General features: G+C 47.5%; 2 protein-coding genes across 2 annotated transcripts; both read left to right on the top strand.

Annotated features, from left to right (window-relative positions):
- The first annotated feature begins 2,302 nt into the window (after positions 1-2,302).
- On the top strand, positions 2,303-5,705 carry rwdd4 (RWD domain containing 4). Its single transcript, XM_084691932.1, has 7 exons — positions 2,303-2,504; positions 2,878-2,958; positions 3,076-3,185; positions 3,490-3,640; positions 3,855-3,963; positions 4,095-4,796; positions 4,940-5,705. Exons 1-6 carry the CDS (start codon positions 2,481-2,483, stop codon positions 4,226-4,228), a joined length of 609 nt encoding a protein of 202 aa, XP_084548058.1. The 5' UTR covers positions 2,303-2,480; the 3' UTR covers positions 4,229-4,796; positions 4,940-5,705.
- A 158-nt stretch (positions 5,706-5,863) lies between these two features.
- LOC146222089 (uncharacterized) lies at positions 5,864-19,977 on the top strand. The gene is made up of 32 exons (XM_084692118.1): positions 5,864-6,177; positions 6,267-6,326; positions 6,483-6,584; positions 6,737-6,814; positions 7,165-7,531; positions 7,655-7,854; positions 8,034-8,449; positions 9,380-9,534; positions 9,634-9,851; positions 10,009-10,148; positions 10,323-10,433; positions 10,683-10,835; positions 11,118-11,238; positions 11,373-11,576; positions 11,779-12,126; positions 12,358-12,908; positions 13,233-13,372; positions 13,540-13,668; positions 13,769-13,977; positions 14,127-14,252; positions 14,350-14,483; positions 15,900-16,028; positions 16,248-16,495; positions 16,723-16,888; positions 17,061-17,262; positions 17,524-17,654; positions 17,852-17,991; positions 18,212-18,366; positions 18,857-19,063; positions 19,233-19,327; positions 19,442-19,566; positions 19,698-19,977. The coding sequence occupies exons 1-32, from the start codon at positions 6,127-6,129 to the stop codon at positions 19,946-19,948; spliced, it is 5,862 nt and encodes a 1,953-aa protein (XP_084548244.1). The 5' UTR covers positions 5,864-6,126; the 3' UTR covers positions 19,949-19,977.
- Positions 19,978-20,295: the final 318 nt, after the last annotated feature.

Raw genomic sequence — 20,295 nt, 5'->3', positions numbered from 1 at the left:
TCTGTATGGTATAGGCTATGCCTCTGTCACCCCAAAGGACAAGATGGCAGTTCAACTGCTGGGATGTGACAATGTGATTTTTCAGAGCAAGCTGTTTTCGCGCCTGGCATTGCTGGTGGGAGGAAAATGTCATAACAATCCGATGGCAGATATTGAGTGGTGCAGTGGGGGGGGGGGGGGGGCAATATAGCTCTAATTGTGATTACAGGGTTTGCCCGTTTATATCCACCAACCATACAGCTGTTTGGAGTTTGAGCAGTCGAAAATGCCTGCAGATCTTCTCTATTTTCCATATGGTCCCCGGTAAGAGGCATGTGAGCGCGTGTCTGTTTACTTCTGAAGAAGAAACGAAAACGTTGGTGACATCCCATCTGAGGAAAAACAAAGTCAAGCATTTCCTTCCTCTCATGTTCATGTCGATAGCGGAACCATGTGTGAGCATCTGACACATATTTACAGAACATCATCCCAGCTTTCTCAATCACAGTTCACTCCCCTGCTACACACCACTATATAAAGCATTTTTTGCAGAGAAACCTCCCTCCCATAACAGACCACAGAACAATCATTTTTTTTTAAAGAAGCTTGTTTTGAGAGAGAAAGATGTTTGTTCAATTAACGTGACTCCTGAGTGCATATGTCTCCCTGAGCCAATTTAGAGCATGCACCGTAGGCCAGAAATCATTTGCTGAAAGAATAAGTTAATTAGGTACAGTACGAGGATGATAAGAACCGTGTATTCAGCTCCTGTAGTACAGTAATTACGTCTCAGAGCCAGCATTTGAGGCAGGGGTCATTGTGTATCTGAGGACCACACACTAGGAAGATAAGGTACCTAATTACACTACCAGGCCAAAATGGTGTCTGACAAATCGCTGGTTACTTTTTTCTGTGTGGGGACATGGTGAGTGTGTGTGTGTGTGTCTACAGAATGTGTCCCACTTATTGATTATTTTATAAGTCCAGTATACTCTAAGGGGCAGGCTTAGCAATTAAAGTGTGTAATCAGTCTAGCCAGTCTTCAATTTATTTTTTCACTGTGGAAAGATTTGGTCTGCTGACTTCAACTAAGTTGTTGGGCCTTCAAATGAACAATCAGTATGCTGTACAGTACATGCATGTGTGTGTGTGTGTGTGTGTGTGTATCCATGGGTCATCCTGTTTTTGTACTATATCCTGTACAATATATTGATGTCTGCAAATCTTGATGGAAATGAATGCTCAATGGATATAAACATAATTGAAAAATGTTTTACTTTCTAGTCATGTAGGATACTGTATAGCGTAGCATCTCATTATTGCCAATAAAAATGCATTGGTATGGACGGCAGGGAAGGAAAGAACTTTTCAATTTCTGTGGTCATATCATGGGCAAAGTAGCTTTCTCTTTCTTCAATTACCTAGCCGAGTGAATCCAATCCAACTGAAATTGACAAAAGAGGCGCGCTGCACATCTCTCTCCGTGTAAATGTTAATATAGGAAGTATTAAAGAAAAGCCCTTGTGGCGGCATCACTGTCTAGCGGCTGAATCCCTCAGACCATTCCAATCGATCTCCGCAGGGGTGATTAAGAAACTGATTGGACTCTGCGGGGTAATGTCGTTCGGTCCAATAAGATCCATGGCGAATGATATTGCGGCGTTAAAAATCAGGATGGAGATATGCTATTAAAACATTACAGCATGTGCTGCATAATCTAAATTTTATTTACCTTCGGGTAAGAGAGAGAAAAAGTTAATCCCATCGGAATAATACCTTTTAGTTAAGGAAAAACACTGACGTTGTCCCCAATACATCAACGAAAACGTCATTGATCAAGTCTTGTATTGGAGGAAACTGTTGGCTGGCAAACCTCTTAACCCTGGGATCCATTTTTGAGTTCAACCAAATCTTTGACGTCTTTACATCCTGAGTTTGACGTCAGTCATATAAGGCCAACGTAAATATCAATCCTCTGAAAGTCCTTTAATACCTCTTAATTAATCACCTCTTCTGGCTGTGTGTGTGTGTGTGTGTGTGTGTGTGTGTGTGCGTGTGTAACAATCTCTGGCGTGTGTAACAATCTCTGTTAAAGCCATCTTGGACAACTCTTCACACCATACACTATAGGTAGCTATATGGTGTTAGCATATTCTATTACTTGCACTATGCTCCGGTTATTGCGTTTTAGTTTTAGTTTCCTAATCCAAATGTAAAAATACCGATTTTTGGTTTCTACACGCCATCGTATGGCCAAAATTGATTACTACAGCTAATCCATGGAAATAGGGTTCAGAGGTCATGTGCGCAGGCGCAGGCGTACAACAGGCGTACAACACCAACAGCCTGCTGGAGACTTTACGTTGGATCAGCTCATATTTAGTGCTAGGAAGTTGACTATTTACAACAGCGGACATGTGGTATTAATTGTGAACTCCACACATTGTGTATTGCCAGCAAGGCATAATTAGCATTGTGTTGAGTACCTGAAAGAAGAAATCATGACTGCCAACGAGGATCAAGAGGTAGCTAAGTTTCCTAGCTACTATATGCATGATAACATGTTAGCTAGCGAGGTTAGCTTCAAGCTTTTACCAAGCACATACTGGTTACAGCCTTGTCACTATAGGAATTATGCAAATTAACCCGTTAACTAAAATGACCTGTTAATTTCCTGGAGATGAACAAACGAAGCTCACTAATCACGTAAAACAAACGCAGCTAGCTATGTGTTTTTCATCTGGCTAGCCTAACAAGCTTGTAGTTTAACCATCTAGTACCGGTTACAAATCTCACGCCAGACTCATGCGTACAGGCAACGGCATGCTTCTGATACTCTTCACAGTGCTCTGAAGGCATACCTCATTTTCTATGATCTCATATCTCACCGTCAAACAGATGGAGTTAGAAGCTCTTCGCTCCATATACGAAGGGGACGAATGCTTCAGAGAGATCAGCCCAGTGTCTTTTCAGTTTAGGGTGAGTAGAGTAACCAAATCGGACTTGTACACTTGTTGATATGATAGCGTTAGGCCAATTGCTTCACAATGGATGTGAATTGGTCAAACTTGTCTCATTTAAACTTGTATGTTACAGATAGGAGACCATGAAGACTCCAAAGCATTTCTGATAGATATTTCATGGCCGGAGACCTATCCTGAAACTTCTCCCCAAATATCATTAGATGCCTTTTTCAACAACAGAATGTAAGTAAAGTATTGCAGGCTACTATGGACAGTGTGCAAACCGTAGTACACTCTGTATTGATGAAGGCTTGCCCATAAGGCTGTTTAATTTCACATGTTGTATTGCCCCCCCCCCCCCCCAAAACACTTTGAGATGGGGGGCAACGTTTTTTATGGTTGTATATTTATTTAAGGTAAGCACCTTGTGTGTGATGAAGTCCACAAACATATGAAGCCAACCACAGTTTCAGATCAATTATTCAACCCCCCCTCCTCTCTCTCTCTCTCTCTCTCTCTCTCTCTCTGTCTCTGTCTCTGTCTCCAGTTCTCCAATCACCAAGCAGATGATCATCTCAAAGCTGGAGGAGCAGGTGGAGGCCAACCTGGGCACAGCCATGATGTACACCCTGTTTGACTGGGCCAAGGAGAATCAGGAGAGCCTTATGGAGAATCACCAGCCTGTGGTCACTGCTGTGGTCAGTGGGCTGGGAAATCTTTCAACTAACGAGCAAGCACTGTCACGTCCTCTACTCTCGCTGTAGTTTGTTCAAGAAAACGCTAATGGCTTCAGTGAACCCCTGTGGGGAAATCCTAGACGTGTTTCCTTGCATGGGTAAACCACACCGGCTCTTGCACCGTTGTTTGTCTTGTGTGCCAGAATTTCTGATTTCTGGTTCGTTGTCTTCACAGACGTTAACGTCCAACAACGACAACACGGGTAACGTTGGCACGGCCAAGAAGAAGGAGAGGAAGGAACAACTGACCAAAGCACAGAAGAGGAAAATGACCAGCAGAACGGGTGACAACATTTCAGACTTGTGGCTTTGGCGGAATGACACTTATTTACTAATACTATAGGAAGGTTTGCTACAAGGAAATAATGTATTTCTCTGTATGATGTATCTTACTGGCATATCTGCTTGCCGACAGATAATAAGGGGGAGCTGCCAAGGGGCTGGGACTGGGTGGACGTTGTCAAGGTAAGATGTTTGTACTTGATGTATCCCTGCAGTTCTTTGGTCTATCCAGAAGATGGCACACTTTATTGTCAATCTGCTGTCTAGTATATGGTTTATCAGCTATACTTTTACCACACATAATAGCTTTTCAGAGTCAGTCACTCTGGGTCGAGGCAAAATTCACTGGATAAGATGTGGTATGACAGGAGTTTTAGTTTGTATGCAGACCAGCTTCTACCTCAGCAGATGTGCCTCCACACTGCTGGTGTATTTTACCCAGCATTCCACCAGAGGTTTAAAAGCCTGAGCAACATGGTTAAGGGTTAAAGCCGAACAATGGATTTTGGTGTTTCAAAACCCATTGATGCTGTATGACTATGTTTAGCTTGTGTTCTGCTCCTCTCTCTTACCAACCGTCTCTGGAGGAGGAGATCCCTCTCTGAATTGCTCCTCCCAAGGTTTCTTCAATTTGTTCTCCCGTTGGGAGTTTTTCCTTGTCTTCCTTGAGGGTTTAGGTTGGTTGAGGGGCAGTTCTATGGGCGTATGTGAAGCCCTCTGTGACATGCTTGCGTGTAAAAAGGGCTATACAAATACATTTGATTTGATTTGAGTTAATAACTGCTTCTCTTTTCCGTTCTCCCCTTACCAACACCACTCCATGGTACTCCAGCATGTAAGTTCAAACATTTTCTTTTTTTTCCACTTTTGCAACATATCTTTTCCATCCGTAAGAGTAATCACTAAGCTACTAGAGAAGGCAAAACGTTTGTGATTTTCCATAAGGTTTTTCCCTTTGTCTGTTTTTGTATTTTTCAGCTGAGCAAAACAGGTGGAAAAGAGGAGGATTAGAGAGCTGGGGGAACGAGGAGGATGGGGGGAATTCTGGTGCGGCTCTACCCAGGAAGTGTAACGATGAACTTACTCCAACCACACCTACCCAGACACAGCTGTGTTCATCCAGTACCTTCCAGTGGAGCACCAGAGTCCACGTGCCCAAGATGGCTGCTTCTACATCCCCCATTTCACATTGTACGCAGGATGTTTAATTATTTTGGTCTTGTAATTCCTCCCCTTGGAATAAGAGCCCAGAGTCTGTTTATTTTTACTTTTAGGATTTTAACTGTTGCGATGACAGTGAATTGCAGTGCGTGTGGCACCCTTGTGCTGTGTCACGGCGTGTCATGTATGAGTGCCGCTGCTTCACAGTATAGGCCAAAGTAAACACACTGAAATGCCGGTTACAACGGGTCTCACTTGTTTACATTCGTCTGCATTGGAGGAGTGTGAAAGAAATATATTGACCCGACTGCGCCTCATTGTCACCAGGAAACAGACATGCGTTACTGTCACTGCCAGGTTGCAAACATATCTCCACCTTGAGACTGTTGCCCCGTTGCTAGGCGTTAGAGACATATATTTTAGCACATTAATCATGGGTGTCAATCTGGGCCATAGAGCCTGGCTACAGTGTGGGAAAGTAACAACTGGATTTGATGTTAATACCATGATAACTTTCCATAAAGGTGAGTTCTTCCCGGTCAACTGAGAAACTTAAGTTTTTAATAAAATATATTTAAAATGACTACTGCTTCGTTTTTCTAATCACTTAATGTGAATGGTCGGGTCGTATCCTGAGCAGTACGCCAAATTCAATACCAGCTTTCAGTAAGTCGTTTCCATGGGGATGTATCTGAAAAAGTACTTGGGAATAACAAAACATTGCAATGGGAACTGTTGGAGGCTAATCTTCTGAATCATAAATAAATCCTTAAACGATGTGGATAATTCGAACGTCAATATAATCCAAACACCATAGGTTTAATACATGCAAAGGGTGCACGCCAATGGCAAAAGTTCAACAATGGAACGTGAACCGTGAACTCCTCCTCGAACTAGTATTTAGTAGCCAGACAGAGTTGTTACCTTAGGAAACACTGACATCATTCGCAGCTTGTTGCTGCAAGGCCGAAGGAACTCTGTGCATTTGCAAGAATTCTGACATAATGTGGACCTACTATAGAAATGGAACTGTACTCAAGAAGAAGAAAGACAGGGTAAGTCATGTAGTGAACATTTAAAATTGCCCTCGACTTCAAAAAATGTGGTTTTATTATATACAAATATATTCATTTTTCTTTAACAGGAGAACAAAGATATCATACAATTTCCAGCCATATCCAATGGGTCTACTTCTTTCTCCAAGGTTAAAACTGCATATTTCCCAGGCATTTTGATTTAATTTGTCCAATTTATGTAATTGAGCACACTTATTCATCAGTGGCTGGTGCCTGGAAAGGTTTGTTAACGAAAGGTACCAGTCTGCAATGTATTTCTGATTGAAAATCCATCCATTTATTAGGATAACAAGAACAAGTCTCACTCTCATCGGGTTCAGGATCTTTTCTTTTCCCACTGTCTTTCTGATCATGGCATCGTGAACAGGAAGGTCAGAACCACTAAGGTAAAGCGTGCTAAAACACTCATAATTGTAACATTAGTTTCGCTTATGACAGTCCGTTCTTAAGAACAGAGAGGAGAACGGATCAAAACAAAAATCTCTCAGAGCACGGGATGCTGATTGCGGTAAACTTGTGCGTCTGTTTTGCATTCTAGAAGGCGGACAACCAGTGGAGTACCCCTTTCACCAAAGTGAGTGTGGAGGCAGAGTCGCAAATAAAGGCACATCTCAGGGTAAGAACTGTATGTGTCAGTAGCACTGCCCTACATGCAGATAGACAGCATCCTCTTCTGCCTCACACTTTTACAAAATCTATTATTAAGACAGGTTCCTATTACAGTATCATTTACATCAACGCCATGTCAAGGCTTACACTCGAAGCACACAGGAAGAGGCGAAAGAGGCCGGAATGCTACACCTGCTGAATAGACAGGGTCATTTATTTAAGGTGAACAACATAATCTCTTCATTCCCATTTGTGAGTTGAATGCTGTTGATAGAAAACTGGAATGGTTATTATCTTATCATGTAATAGTGGATAATAATGGATCCCGTTGTCACCATCCAATTGGTCTTGGTGTAGGACAAGACATTGAAGACTTTATTAGATGTGAACGGGCATGACGGCCTCCAGGATAACTGTCCTAAGATGCTGCAGAGTCTGGTGGAACTGGGGCAGGTGGAGGAAGACAGGGAAGAGGAAAAGGTGAAGGAAGAAGTCGGCGTCTGGAAGAATTTAGACTCCTGGAACCAAAGCTTTACAGGAAGTGGGAAACCTCCACCAGATGGGTCGTCTCCAGGTCATGTGATCAACACAGAGGAATACCCAACAGAAAGGGGTCCTCGTCATGCAAGTCACACGGTGTCAGATGACCGTAAAGGAGAGGTTGTCCCTCCCTTCTGTGCCAAGAAGAAAAGGTTCATGATTTACATATGTGGAGGATACAAGGGTAAGGATCTATAGACGAATGCTAAAGGATGTTGGAACTAACTTACTCATTTAGGTTTGAACGTGCAAGGAGTGTGTAAAGTAGAAGGGGATGCATACGTTTGTGTGTGTGTGTGTGTGACAGACACCGTGGCAGAGAGGAGTACCCTGATGGAGAATGTGTTCCCCCGACTGTACCTCTACTGTATAAAGAGAGGCTATGGCTTCAAAATGGTGGACCTGCGCTTGGGGGTGGGAGACCCTGTATGGGATACACACGACACAGCAGAGCTACATGTGGACGCCCTCCGACAGTGCCAGCAGACCGAGGGACCAAACTGTGTGGTAAGACCAGTTTGGAGAATGTCACTTGTTGAAAATTGTCTCTCATAAAAGTGTTTTAATTTCCCGAATTTGGAAAGATATATACTGTATACTGGCCTTCTCACAATCATACCCCTGTGAATGCTAGTACTGTGATTTGTGGGATTGATGAAGTCATCAAATACTCTTTCATTTTGAAGCTCTTTCTAGGCCAGAAGCATGAGGTCCAGACCCTTCCCAGAACCATCGCCAAAGAGGCCTTTGAGTCCATCGTCAGGGTCGTGGAGAGAGACCGCCAGAGGATGTCCAAGAGGAAGCCTGCAAGCATGGACGACAGCACTGTCCAATCCCAGTCCAGCTTCGCCACAAGCAGTGACGCAGGCAGTTCCGTCTTCGAACCCTTTGACCTGAGGTACGTCGACCCACTCAAGAGTTCAGGGGTGGAAAGCGAGAATTCCGTATCCCAGGATGCCCTGTCAGATGTCGACGAGGACAGGATTAGTCCCGTGGGGGCCAGGAGCTGGGCAGACTACGACATGGATCTGACCTTACTGCACATGTGGTACAAGCTGGATGAGAACTATTATCCTCCTGTGTATCATCTGCTTCCAATAAGGTAACAACTGATTTGATTAATTATCTATTCATTAACAATAAATAATTCAGTTATTTTTGTCTTGATTGAAAATGATTAAATGACTCAATGTGGAACAGTTTCTTAGTGTGTGTCTTAAGGTACCTGTAAGATGAGGAAGAATTCAATATATTTTAAGTAATCTTTTTTAAATAACAAAATGTTATTTCCTCTTTCGAAGCTGGCTATAGCTAGTAAAACCTGTTAACAACATATCATATGGCACAGCAGTGACACAGCTGACATATGACCGGCTTTGTTTGGTTTCCATGGCTCTTTCTGATAGGCCGTGTATTGTTGATAATGTTTGAGAGTAGTTAAGAGTAGCCAAATAACCCGGACGGACAGAAAGAGAGAGTGAAGCGGACCAACTGAAAAGGAATGGTCATCTAACAGCACAAAGCTTCTTTTGAAACCCTGTCATCCAATTGTCCAGAGCTTTAAATCAATCCTGTCTTTCCCTGTACGTACACACGTATTGGACCAAGACAACGTCACCCTTTGCGTGAACCACACTATAAGTACAGTTAAACTCTCGACGCACTCCTGAATAAAAGTAGGAGATTTTAAAGGACTTTACATTGTCCTGAATGTTTTTAATGGCAGATAAAAAATATATATATTACAACAATGAAGTGCAATCTAATCAGTCGAGAACATTACATTTATATTAATTTTATGAGTAACTGAATCTATACTGGCACTGTATGCAATCAGAAGGTTAAATACTGTAAAATAGGCCCAGAATATTGAAATAAATAACACTAAAACAGAAATACTAAGACAATTACTCATCCCAAGGTCATATTTAAGGTAATGGGTCTGCTAACATTTACTCACATTGAGCATCCACTGAAATGTGAAACGAACAACAGTACATTTGACTTCCTGTCTGTGCTCCTCCCCCTGCAGCTCCCACCACCCAGACTTCCTGAGTCGAGACGGGCAGCGGCGGCGGCTGGCGAGGAAGGCGTGGCACGCCACCTGCCTGCGCCTGTGGGGGGTGCTGCAGCGCAGCGCTGCGGTGGCCCTGGGAGAGGAAGAGGCTGCTCTGCTCCTCAGGACAGGTGGGTGAAGAGAGGGAGGGAGGGAGATCATGTAGTCATGGTCATTTAAGCTAAGGTTAGACCAGAGAATACATGTAATACTCCCCCCACCACCACCAGTTCTGGACTGGGAGATAGAGCAAGGCCTGCAGGCGCTAGGAGAGGACGCCCCCCCAGAGGCCCACTGCCACTGCTACAAGAGGCTCATCCCAGACCTGCAGCACCACCTGAAGGATGAGCACGTGGCCCACTACATCGACCTGCTGAAGGGGCGACCCAAAGTCAACCACACACTGACCACAGCACACCAGGCCTTCATGGACCGCGTTCACAAAAAGGTGACGGGAGAATGGGTCGGAGGGGTGGGGGGTGGGGGTGGGGGGGGGGGGGGGGGTGGTGGGTGAGCACCGATTTAGGTAGAGACAGACTTAATGAAGGTAATTTTCCCAGGTTTGTCGATTGATAACGTTCGTTGTGTTTTGTCGCGTTGTCAAGCTGCGCCACACCAACATATACGAGCGTAATGTGGGCTGGGGCAGGAAGGGCCTCGATCCCAAACGCAACAGGTCCCACCAGTTCTACACAGAGCGCATCTCCTCACACTTTTACAGGACTGTGTTCAACTCCCTCAAAAAGTAGGAGAAACCAATACAATACACTTATACTAAATAACCTCCTTCATCTGTTCAAATGTATTGATAATGTGCATAAATGTGTTCTTTATAAATTCAAATGATTTAGCTATTAGTCACTGCTTGTTATTCATAGAAGGCAGCAAAGTTTAATCAATATTTTGACCTCTTTTGCAGAGTTATAGAGGTGAGCAAAACCAGAGGTTCTTTTGACATAAGACGGAGAGAAGCTTCCAGAGTCAGGATACAGGAAGAAATCAGCAGGCATGCCATCCATGGGCAAGCTATGTTAGTCCCAGTCTTCAACAAACATTTAACACAATATTCTCCCACGTACAAAAATAAATCATTTTCGCAAAATTATTCTGCTATTGTCTTACTGCTAGTAAGTGACTCTTGCCCTCCTTTGCATAGCATGTCACAAAAATGTTATTATTCAAAATAACCTTCTTTTATACTTTGTGCACATGATAATACACCCCTTTAACTTGACTTTGACTTCTAAATTCAGTTTTGACAAAATAGCCATTTCTCCAGGCAGAAAAACTGTGTGTTGAGAGAGTCCTTCCTGCCTGAGCTGCAGAGGGCTGTAATGGGGCCCACACCTCTCCTCCTAGTGGGGCCCCCAGGCTGGGGAAAGACTACCACCCTGGCCAGGCTGGCTCACCTGGCCCCCTCCTGGATACCTGGGTAATCTACCCCCTGCTCCCCTAGCTGGAAGCTGGACAGACAGGGCAGGATTGTTTTAGGAAATAATAAATGGAACTGTTTTCAAGTTTTTTGGGGGGTAAAGTTAAAGGCTTAGGCTTAGGATGTTGAAGGGGTTCACCCCCCCAAAAAATCGAATGGATGTGAAAATGTCACAGACGACTTAAGCTTTAAGGAGGGTCAGCGTGTGAGTGCGTATACTGAGGTGTAGTCGTCTGCTGCTCTGTGTGTGGCGTGGCCCTCATCTGTGGATCTGTGTCTCAGTGCTGTGGTGCTGCTGAGTTTCATAGCTCTGACCGGGGAGAGCAGGAACGTCCGCCTGGTCCTCCAGAACATATGTGTGCAGCTGGTCCAAGCCTACAGCCCCGGAACCGAGCTCTCAGAGGTACAGGAGTACTTTTGAATCCAAAACCCCATTTATCCCCCTAGGTCCAGATAGAATGGGAGCTACGTTCAACCCTGTTGAACAGTTGTAGAAATTGTCAACAAAGAAACCCCCTCTCGTTTCCTCCTCTCTAGGGTCTCCCCCAGCTGGTGAATGAGTTCCACTTCCTGCTGGGGCGGGTGGGGGCCGAGCGCCCCTTGGTCCTAGTGCTGGACGGGTTAGATGAGCTGTCGGAGGAACACGGCTCAGATTTGACCTGGCTCTCTGTTCCTGTCCCTCCTCACGTCCACCTTGTCCTGTCGGCCACCACAGGCTCCGCCTGCGCCCACACTCTGCAGGTAAGGATCCCCCAAATATTACATTTTGCTGGCGCAGACATCGATTGTTCTGGAATCAGCAAATGTCAAACTGAATCCTCACATCATGAGCACATGACTTCTTTCCCCGATTCGTTGTGGCTCGAAAACGCGAACCCAACGTTCACATCTCATCTAAGCCATTTCCCTCTCACTCACTAGCCACCTCTCTCTCTCTTCCTAGGCTTCACTCCAGCTCTCAGTCCTCTCTCTCCCACCGCTCAGCCCCGATGACGTCGCCGTGGGGTTAGAGATCAGACTCCACTCTGACCAGCGGCGTCTCCGGGCCTGGCAGCAGCAGCTCCTCCTCCAGGCCTGCGTCTCATGCCCCTCCCCTCTCTACCTGGAGTCTGCCTACCTGGAGACGCTCTTCTGGAACTCCTTCAGCGCCCAGGGCAGCCTGGGCCTGGCGGCCGACCTCGCGGGCCTCTACCTGGGCCTGCTGGCTCGCCTGGAGAGGGCACACGGGCAGCAGCTGGTGAGGCGGGCAGCGGCGGTCATATCACTGTCCCGTGGTGGTGTCACTGAAGAGGTGGGGCCTGAAAAGAGTGGAGAATCAATTGAAAACATAATGATTGTGTTGAAAAACAAATACATGGCCAATTGTTAATTTGCGTTTTTTTGGTCAGATCAGATTTCACTGTGCTGTGCTGTTTGTATTATTTGAAGGTTTTAACGAACCGAAAGAGTTCCAATTTCATTGCAAAAGGACCCATAAAGTCTTGAACTTAATACGTGGAACGTGTGTGTGTGTGATTAATAGGAGTTGCTGTATATGTTGGCGAGAGACGGCAAGGTGCTACAGGAAGTGGCGTTATCCCACCCCACTTCCTCCATCCATCCCAGGGTGCCGTTTGTTCTGTGGGCGCGCCTGAGGCGGGACCTTGGCGCTCATCTGAGCGAGGTGGAGACCGACGGGACGTGGGTGTTCCGCTGGACGCACTCCCACCTGGCGAGGGCGTGCGAGGAGCGCTACCTCAAGACAGACGAGGCTCGCATGCTCGTGCACGCCGACTACGCCGACTACTACAGGGCCGGCGGCGAGCACGCCCACGTCTTTCAGCCGCTGGCGTGGACGCTGGGGGGGGAGGAGGAGGAGGAGGTGGAGGGCGAGGTGGAGGAGGGAGGGATGCAGGGTTACGTGTTCAACCTGAGGAAACTCAACGGGTTGCCGCATCACCTGGTGCTCTCTGGTCAGATCCTGCCCTTCCTGTCGGAGTGCGTGTTCAACTACGAGTTCCTGTTGCACAAGGCCTGGGGCCTGTCTGTTCTTCACGTCGAGGAAGATCTGAAGAAAGCCACGTTGCCTGACAAGTGAGTATACTGGACTTGTTTTGTTGTTGACAGCGTCATGTAAGAGAGATCACAGGCCGAGCCGATCAGAACAGAGTTCTGTGTTGTTTGGTTCTTTCTCTTTTCTCTGGTGCCCTCCTTCCCCCCCCCCCCGTCTTTCGTTCCTCTTGCCTCTTGCCCCCTCTCCCTCCTTCTTGCTCCTCTTCACGACCTCTCCCCCCCTCCTTCCGTCTCTCATCTCCCTCTCCCTCGCTGTCCCTCCTTCCCTCTCTCACGTCTTTACCCTCCCCCTTCGCCTCCAAATCCATCCTTCCATCTCTCCCCCCTGCCCCCCCCCTCCCTCAGAGAGCTGCTGGATGTGAAGGTGTGGGGGGGGGCTCTGCAGCTCGCCAGGCCCGTGTTAGAAAGCGACCCCTGTCAGCTGGCCTCCCAGATCCTGGGCCGCCTGGGTCAGATGGTCATCGAGGACCGCCCCGTGGCTCCAGGTACATCCACAAAGCAGCACACGGAGGAAATAAAGTCAAAAGCTATTTGGGGCTGTGTAAGGGTACGGGTGAGAGAATAGACAGGCTGTATTGTGTGACTGCATTGGTGTTGCAACAAGACTGTGTCTACTGGTTGTGTGTTAAACAGCGTGATGTGTGATGTCCAGGTGACCCTCGTATGTTCACCTACCTCCATGCCCTGCTGGCCCAGTGTGCCCAGTCCTCTGTGCCAGCCCTGGTGCCCTCCTACACCTGCCTGCTGCCCCCGGGGGGGCTGCAGCACTCCCTGCTGGCAGGTCAGGATGTAGCCCCCTGTCTCACACAGGCTGGTCCTGTCATCTCTACCCCCCCTTCTCTCCTCTGATCTCCCTTCCCCGTCCTCTGCCCTGACCCCAGGCCACAGCTCCACCGTGACCGCCGTGGGAGGGGGTCAGCGGGGGACAGTGGCGGTGTCGGGCGGGGGAGACGGGACCCTGACGCTGTGGGACCTGGAGCTGGGGCGGGCTGTGAGGACCCTGGAGGGGGAGGGGGGCGTGGTGGGGGACGCCCTCACCCTGGGACTGGGGGATAAGATGGTGGCCGTGCGCATGGGACAGACTCTACAGGTCAGAGGGTTTCGCGCTTCAGTTTCCTGTCTGATTATCTGGGTTCCACATTTTTGCTTTGAATCTGCAGTCGGTGGCGCATATTTGTTTGAACATTTGGAGACTATTTCAATGAGTCAAAATGACTCGTTTGTTTGTGTCTGGTTCAGGTGAGAGAAGTGGATTCTGGAAAAGTGGTGTACACCGATAGGGACTCGATGGATGTTCCCGTGTTAACCACGGCCTGTGACGGACAGCTGCTGGTGGCCTTCTATGACGGCAGTCACCTGGTGAAGGTAATTGAGTGGCGTTGTATTGTAAAAATCTAAATCACTTGCATGATTACTCATTAGAATAACTGTGTGTTTGGCTGTATGTGTGTGTGTGTTTCAGGTGTTTGACCTGGCCTCCTCTTGCTCTCTGGTGTGCTGTGTCAGCATCAGTCTGGAGTGTGACCCCATCCACAAAGACAGGTCCATCCTGGTGTCACACAACTCCATCAAAGACTTTGTCCTCTTCGCCTACAGGTCAGCGCTCCGAGGTTTAATCCCATCTTCATTTAAAATGAAATTGAATCAAAATCGAATAAAAACTGAATGCCAGCATCCCTCACAATTCCCGTTGTAGGTCAATGGATCCATGTCGAGATATTTTAGAAACCTTTTCATTTTAGATGATGGCTAAAAGGCGAGGGCTGTCATGCCTCGCTCTAAATTACAATCCATTAGTTACAAGTGTCACTTCAGGCGGCCTTGTTCTGAAACGACATCACGTATTCCATTGTCCACGCACCTTTCAAATCAGGTCAGGGCATAGTACCAGGACTGATTTCACCACCTGCTTCTGAAAACACTGTTCAATTATTCAGGGCTGGCTTCTTCACAGGTGGCCCGCTGCTGTAATTCAGCACGGCGGAGGTCCGTTCCGCGTCTGAGTCGGTGTCTCACAGACAAATGATGTTGACAGCATAGCTCAGACTATTCCTACGTGACATTTAATACCAGTGGTAGTCCAGAGGGTATTTCTTCTTCTTAATCTGATGTAATTCACAGGTGGAAAGACAAGGTGATCATCTGTTAGCGTAATTGAGACCGGGATATGATAAGCCTGCGACAACGTTGAGAGTTTCGAGGAATTAGGTTGCATTGTTTTTCAACGGGTGATGTCTATTAGAACGTTATGGGCCCCTAATGAGGCGCTTGTTAGTAATCCAAACCGGGTGTGGATCGTGGACGGTTTAGGACACGCTCTAGTGCTAACTGACCTCAATTTGTCATTGGTGTCAGAACAGCTGGTCTGTCTGGGTTAAAGTTATGCTCTGGTGGGCAGCCATACTCATCTCAGTCAGGCTGGTGTATGTTTTTGGGTCAATGTGAATGACATGAAAATGATATTTTGAAAACAAAAAAATCACATTTGACATGATGGACTTTTTCTGTGAAGATAGTCTGTAAAACAACTTAAACATAAAGCAATGTTGTTAGATGTTAACCAAGAGGGTAAATATATGTCACACGGTCACCCAGCTTGTAGCTGGATCGTGAAGAAGAGTAACAGGCCGCGGCAGTGTATAAAACCTCTCTAACCGGCACGCTAACTTGATCGGCCTCTCTGAAGTGTTGGTTTACAGGGTCTATTGGCTGACCGCTGTAGCAGCTCTGGCAGGGCAGCTGAGTCTTTGTATGGATGGAGGTTTAATAAGGTGGGGGGCCCTAGTCACAGACGTTTATGGATGGGTTTTTTATGGTCTTGTTTTCCTCTCTCTCTTCTTTTTCTTGACTTCTCGCTCCTCCCTTCCCCCGTCGTTCTCCCCCACTATCCTGTTCCGTCCTCTCATGTACATACCTCCAACCCCCCCCCCCACCCCGACCCCCCTCGATTCACTATTTCTCTCTCATACACACATTCACGCCTCCCTCCCCCCCCCCCCCGACTCACCTCAGGTCGGCGTGCCAGGCAGCTGTGCTCAGTGCCAGGGGCGGGGCGGTGAGGTGCGTGCTGACGGCCCGGCACGGTGCCGCCTCCATCCAGGGGGTGGAGATGACCTCCGAGTACCTGCTGCTCTTCTGCAGGTTCTTACCTCCACCTCCACCACTGAGCTGCCAACCCACGTAGCTCTCTGGTGACGTCGATCATATCGTTTCTGGTCATCTACCTTTCTTAAGGACGAATCCTTTTTTGAAAGAGGACGATTTGTGATTTGCGAGAGAACAGCGGCGCTCGCGCTCAACCGCTCTGCTTGTAAGCGTGTCGGTCTTGTTGTGTTCTTTGCTCGCCTCTGTCCGTGGCAGGTACCCTTACAAGCTGGACGGCGAGATCATCCACATCGAGCTCTTCGGAGTGGCTTCCTTCCAGTACTTGCGTTCTATCCTGGGCTGCAGCCAGGACTACATCTCCCAGGTCACTGTCAACTGCTCAGGGACGTACGCCGTAGCCTTCTGCCCCTCGCCCCGCACCGGGGTCACGGACGTGGTGACCTGGAACCTGGAGACGGAGGACCACAAACACATCGCACGATTCCCCGGGGTTCTGACCGCAGGTCAGTAGCAGGCGGTTTAACCAATCACAAGCAACGCTTAGCAAAATGGCGGTAGTGCACCGCACAGTGGAATGGGAGTTGTATGTGAATGAACACGATACCATCTATGGTCGTAAGTCTTAGAGATGGGAAGTGGATGAGGTAGGGCGTAGATGGTAAGCTTGAAGGATATATTTTAGGATGTGTATCAGCGATACTGAACCCTGTCTCCGGCCCTCTTCCCGGAGGCGTGTGTCTGGACCTGCGCTTCTGTCTGGGGGTGTGCAGCGGAGAGAGGTACCTGAGACTCTGGGACCTGGTGTCCCGCATCCATGACCAGACCCTCACCTACAACGTTCACAAGCAGAAGAGCGACGGCACACAGGAGGTCGTCGTCGTGACAACGACCCCACGGTAGAGGACCCGGCGTCGAGAAAGCGAGTCCACCGGACAGTTGGACTCCTGCGTTCATGAAATGATCGTGCGATTGAAATGTGTGCGTGTCTTCTTCCTCTGTAAAAAGAGAGAAACCAGCGTACGCTCATTGAGATGCATTCTCTCGGTCTCTGTCTCCCCCTGGTGGTAGGTACGCTGTGTGCAGGTCGCTGCGTCCGGGCACCGTGCGCGTGTGGAACCTGGCCAAAAAAAGGTTTGTCGGAAGGCCAGTGCGAGTGGAGCACGGCCTGTACAGCAGCACTGACGTAGCCATGGTCAACGACCTCAAACTGTATATTCTGACGGACAGGGGGACAGCCACCTTCACAGACACCCCCTCACCCATATTTCAGGTCATTACCCTTGCCCCCCTCCCCACCACCACCACCAACACCACCAAAACATATTTTCTATCTCCATTATGACATGTGAATTCATTGCTTTGAAATGTGTGCGTGCGTGACTATTCGTCAACAGCAGTACGTGCATGTTTTAAGATAACCTCATAAATATACAGCTGTGACCAAATCCACGGGAACGTGTTTGTCGAGATTGCTGTCAAGAGGAAGGTTTCCGTTCGTGGTACTGAGAGGTTGTTTGTGACACGGTCCCAGACTCTGCTGGTGTACGACCTGATCAAGAGGAGCTACTCAAGGAGGCAAACCGGCCTCTACATCGTTCCCTGTCCCCAGCATGAGTACAGGCTTCTGGATGGACAGATATTGCTGGGCCTCTCTGAGACTAGGTGAGGGAACATTCTGGCACCTGGTTATCATATACCTCCAAACTTGTAGGGTGTTGTGTTCCAGAGCATTTAAAAACACATCTTTAGAGAATCTTTGTTGGGTTCTTTATTCTAGACTTCTGTGCTTCACCTATTACGGCACAGACTCTTATTTTGAAGGGGCGAATGATCTGAGCGCCCCGAGTGTGTCTTTTCAGGGACCATCTGATTCTGTGGGACCTGGAGTCTGGCTATATTAAAGGAAGGATCAAGCCTTTCCACAAAGAGTCCCTCCTGTCAAGCAACAGCACAATCAGAGAACGGCAGTCGCAGATATTACCGCCCAAAGAGCCCACAAGTTAGCTGCCCCTCCTATTTGAGTCATTTCTAATATGTATGTCATCTGACCATGAATTCACGTGTATTTAAAGTTATGATCAACTTATTGTGTAAAACTACAGTTATTAATACGCTTCTGTTTGAAAAACGACATTTTCTTCTACTTGTAAGTTAGTCACTTAATGAGACATCTACAAACTCTTCTAAAAACATCTAACAAAAATGTTATCCTGCGCTAGCTCTGGTAATGCCATGGGACAGACGCACAGAGAGCCACTCTGCCAGGAAGAGGAGACTGGAGAGGGAGGCTCAGAGGGAGAAGGAGGAGCAGCACAGGCTGGACCGGGAGAAATATAACGCCATCGACCAGTACCTTCTCAGTGACAACCAACAGGTGGGGAAGGTGGTGGTGGGGGGGGGGGGGCGTGTGTCAAACAAGGCGAAGTAGATGTCAATTCAGGAAAATGTTCACGGTCCTCTGCGCCCCTCGCCCCGCTCTCTTTCTTCTTCTTCTCTCTCGTCCTGCCCCTACCCTGAGCTTCCTCTTTACCTCTCTCGCCCCGCTCTCTTTCTTCTTCTTCTCTCTCGTCCTGCCCCTACCCTGAGCTTCCTCTTTACCTCTCTTGCCCCGCTCTCTTTATTCTTCTTCTCTCTCGTCCTGCCCCTACCCTGAGCTTCCTCTTTACCTCTCTCGCCCCGCTCTCTTTCTTCTTCTTCTCTCTCGTCCTGCCCCTACCCTGAGCTTCCTCTTTACCTCTCTCGCCCCGCTCTCTTTCTTCTTCTTCTCTCTCGTCCTGCCCCTACCCTGAGCTTCCTCTGCCTCTCTTGCCCCGCTCTCGCACTTCATATCACACCTCTTTCCCATTTCTCCTTTTCTCTTTTAGGTGGTGGTGTGCTCCTACTTTGCTCACCACCTCAGCGTGTTTAGCATGGCGTCTCAGGACCACCTTCACACCCTGGAAGACAGGGCCTCCCTGCTGACCCTTCACACCGCTGCCATGACCCGGCCTGGGACACACCTGGTGCTGGCCAACTACAGCCAGGCAGAACACACCTCCTACCTCACCCTCTGGGACCTCCACAAGGGCACAGTAAGCCAGAGAGAGGCCTCTAAATATCCTAAACATTTTCAGGCCCAGACGAGTACATGCAAAATCTAGGCGATTTTATTTAAAAAAATGGTCTTGGTGTGATTCACATTAGAGATGAATAGCTGAGGGGATTGTAGTTGGCTTTGAATATGTCGTTGTGTTGTCCAAGGTGAGGAAGAGGCTGAAGAAGGAGCCGGGGGTCTGTTGTGTTGCGATAACAGAAGACGCCATCAGAGTTGCCTTCGGCGTCACCGGAAGTAACAAGTAAAATACTTTGTGTGGATGGACACGTTTCTCTTGTGAACTCTAAAACTAAAATCATTTGTCAGTGGCTATTTTGTACCGTACTGTAAAGCAGTGCTATTTCCTATGGGTTAGGTTGAAAGTGTGGGACCCCTTCAGGAGAAATCACAAGACCATTTCTGGCTACAGAAACCTGAGGATAGAAGTGTCCAGCCAATTGTACATCACCGAAGGAGGTGCCAAAGCTATTCTGCTCTCAGGTAAATCAATGGCTGGATCAACTTTAAACCAAGACTTACACCATAGAGCATATGTTGCATGTACATCAAGTACTTTCTGATACAGACTGAATGATATAACCCCAAAGTGTGACTGCAACTTCCTCCCACAGGCGAAGTCAGCCTTTGGGATCTGGAGGCTTGCAACGTTCTGTCAGTGCTGACCCCTGACGCCCACATCCAATGCCTCACCGTGCTGGGTGGAACCAGCAGTAGGCTACTGCTGGGCCTTAGCCACAGCCCTGCCCTAATCACAGTCAAGCTCACATCACAGACTGGTGCCACAGCTACCAAGAACACCAGGGAAGAAGACCTCTTTGGAGAGTCCAGTAGCAGCGAGGATGAAGACTTGACGATTTTATGAGGATTTTGTTATTCTTGAACTTTTTTTTTTTGGGGGGGGGGGGGAGGGGGGGGCACAATGCTGCCTTCAATGGCCAATTCAGCTGCATTAGTTAAAAATACAATGAATAATAGGTAAAAAAAAGAAATTAAAAGATTGAATACCAGCTTGCCATAGAACTTTGTTTTAATGGATATAAAAAAAACATTTTACACAAATACGTGATATTAAACTAGTTTGACAAAGAATATATATATATATATATATATATGTCTCCACAAACAAGTACACTCCAGTGTCCAACAGACCATCATTGCCACAACTTACTGAAGGGCTGTATGCCTGAGAATCATTGATTGAAATGACAA

This window comes from Hypomesus nipponensis, chromosome 25, assembly GCF_054491055.1.
Source record: "Hypomesus nipponensis isolate SF chromosome 25, ASM5449105v1, whole genome shotgun sequence".
In the NCBI taxonomy this organism is placed as follows: Eukaryota; Metazoa; Chordata; class Actinopteri; order Osmeriformes; family Osmeridae; genus Hypomesus; species Hypomesus nipponensis.
Note: the sequence above shows the minus strand (reverse complement) of the source record. Positions and strands in the feature narration are given on the sequence as shown.

Bases quoted from the DNA above. Each gene is read 5' to 3' on its own strand.
- rwdd4 (XM_084691932.1), top strand. From the start codon at position 2,481: ATGACTGCCAACGAGGATCAAGAG. The intron at 2,505-2,877 runs GTAGCTAAGTTT...ACCGTCAAACAG, and splicing joins CTGCCAACGAGGATCAAGAG to ATGGAGTTAGAAGCTCTTCG. The intron at 3,641-3,854 runs GTCAGTGGGCTG...TTGTCTTCACAG, and splicing joins AGCCTGTGGTCACTGCTGTG to ACGTTAACGTCCAACAACGA.
- LOC146222089 (XM_084692118.1), top strand. From the start codon at position 6,127: ATGTGGACCTACTATAGAAATGGAACTGTACTCAAGAAGAAGAAAGAC. The intron at 11,577-11,778 runs GTAAGGATCCCC...CTCTCTTCCTAG, and splicing joins CCTGCGCCCACACTCTGCAG to GCTTCACTCCAGCTCTCAGT. The intron at 16,496-16,722 runs GTCAGTAGCAGG...CTCTTCCCGGAG, and splicing joins CCCCGGGGTTCTGACCGCAG to GCGTGTGTCTGGACCTGCGC.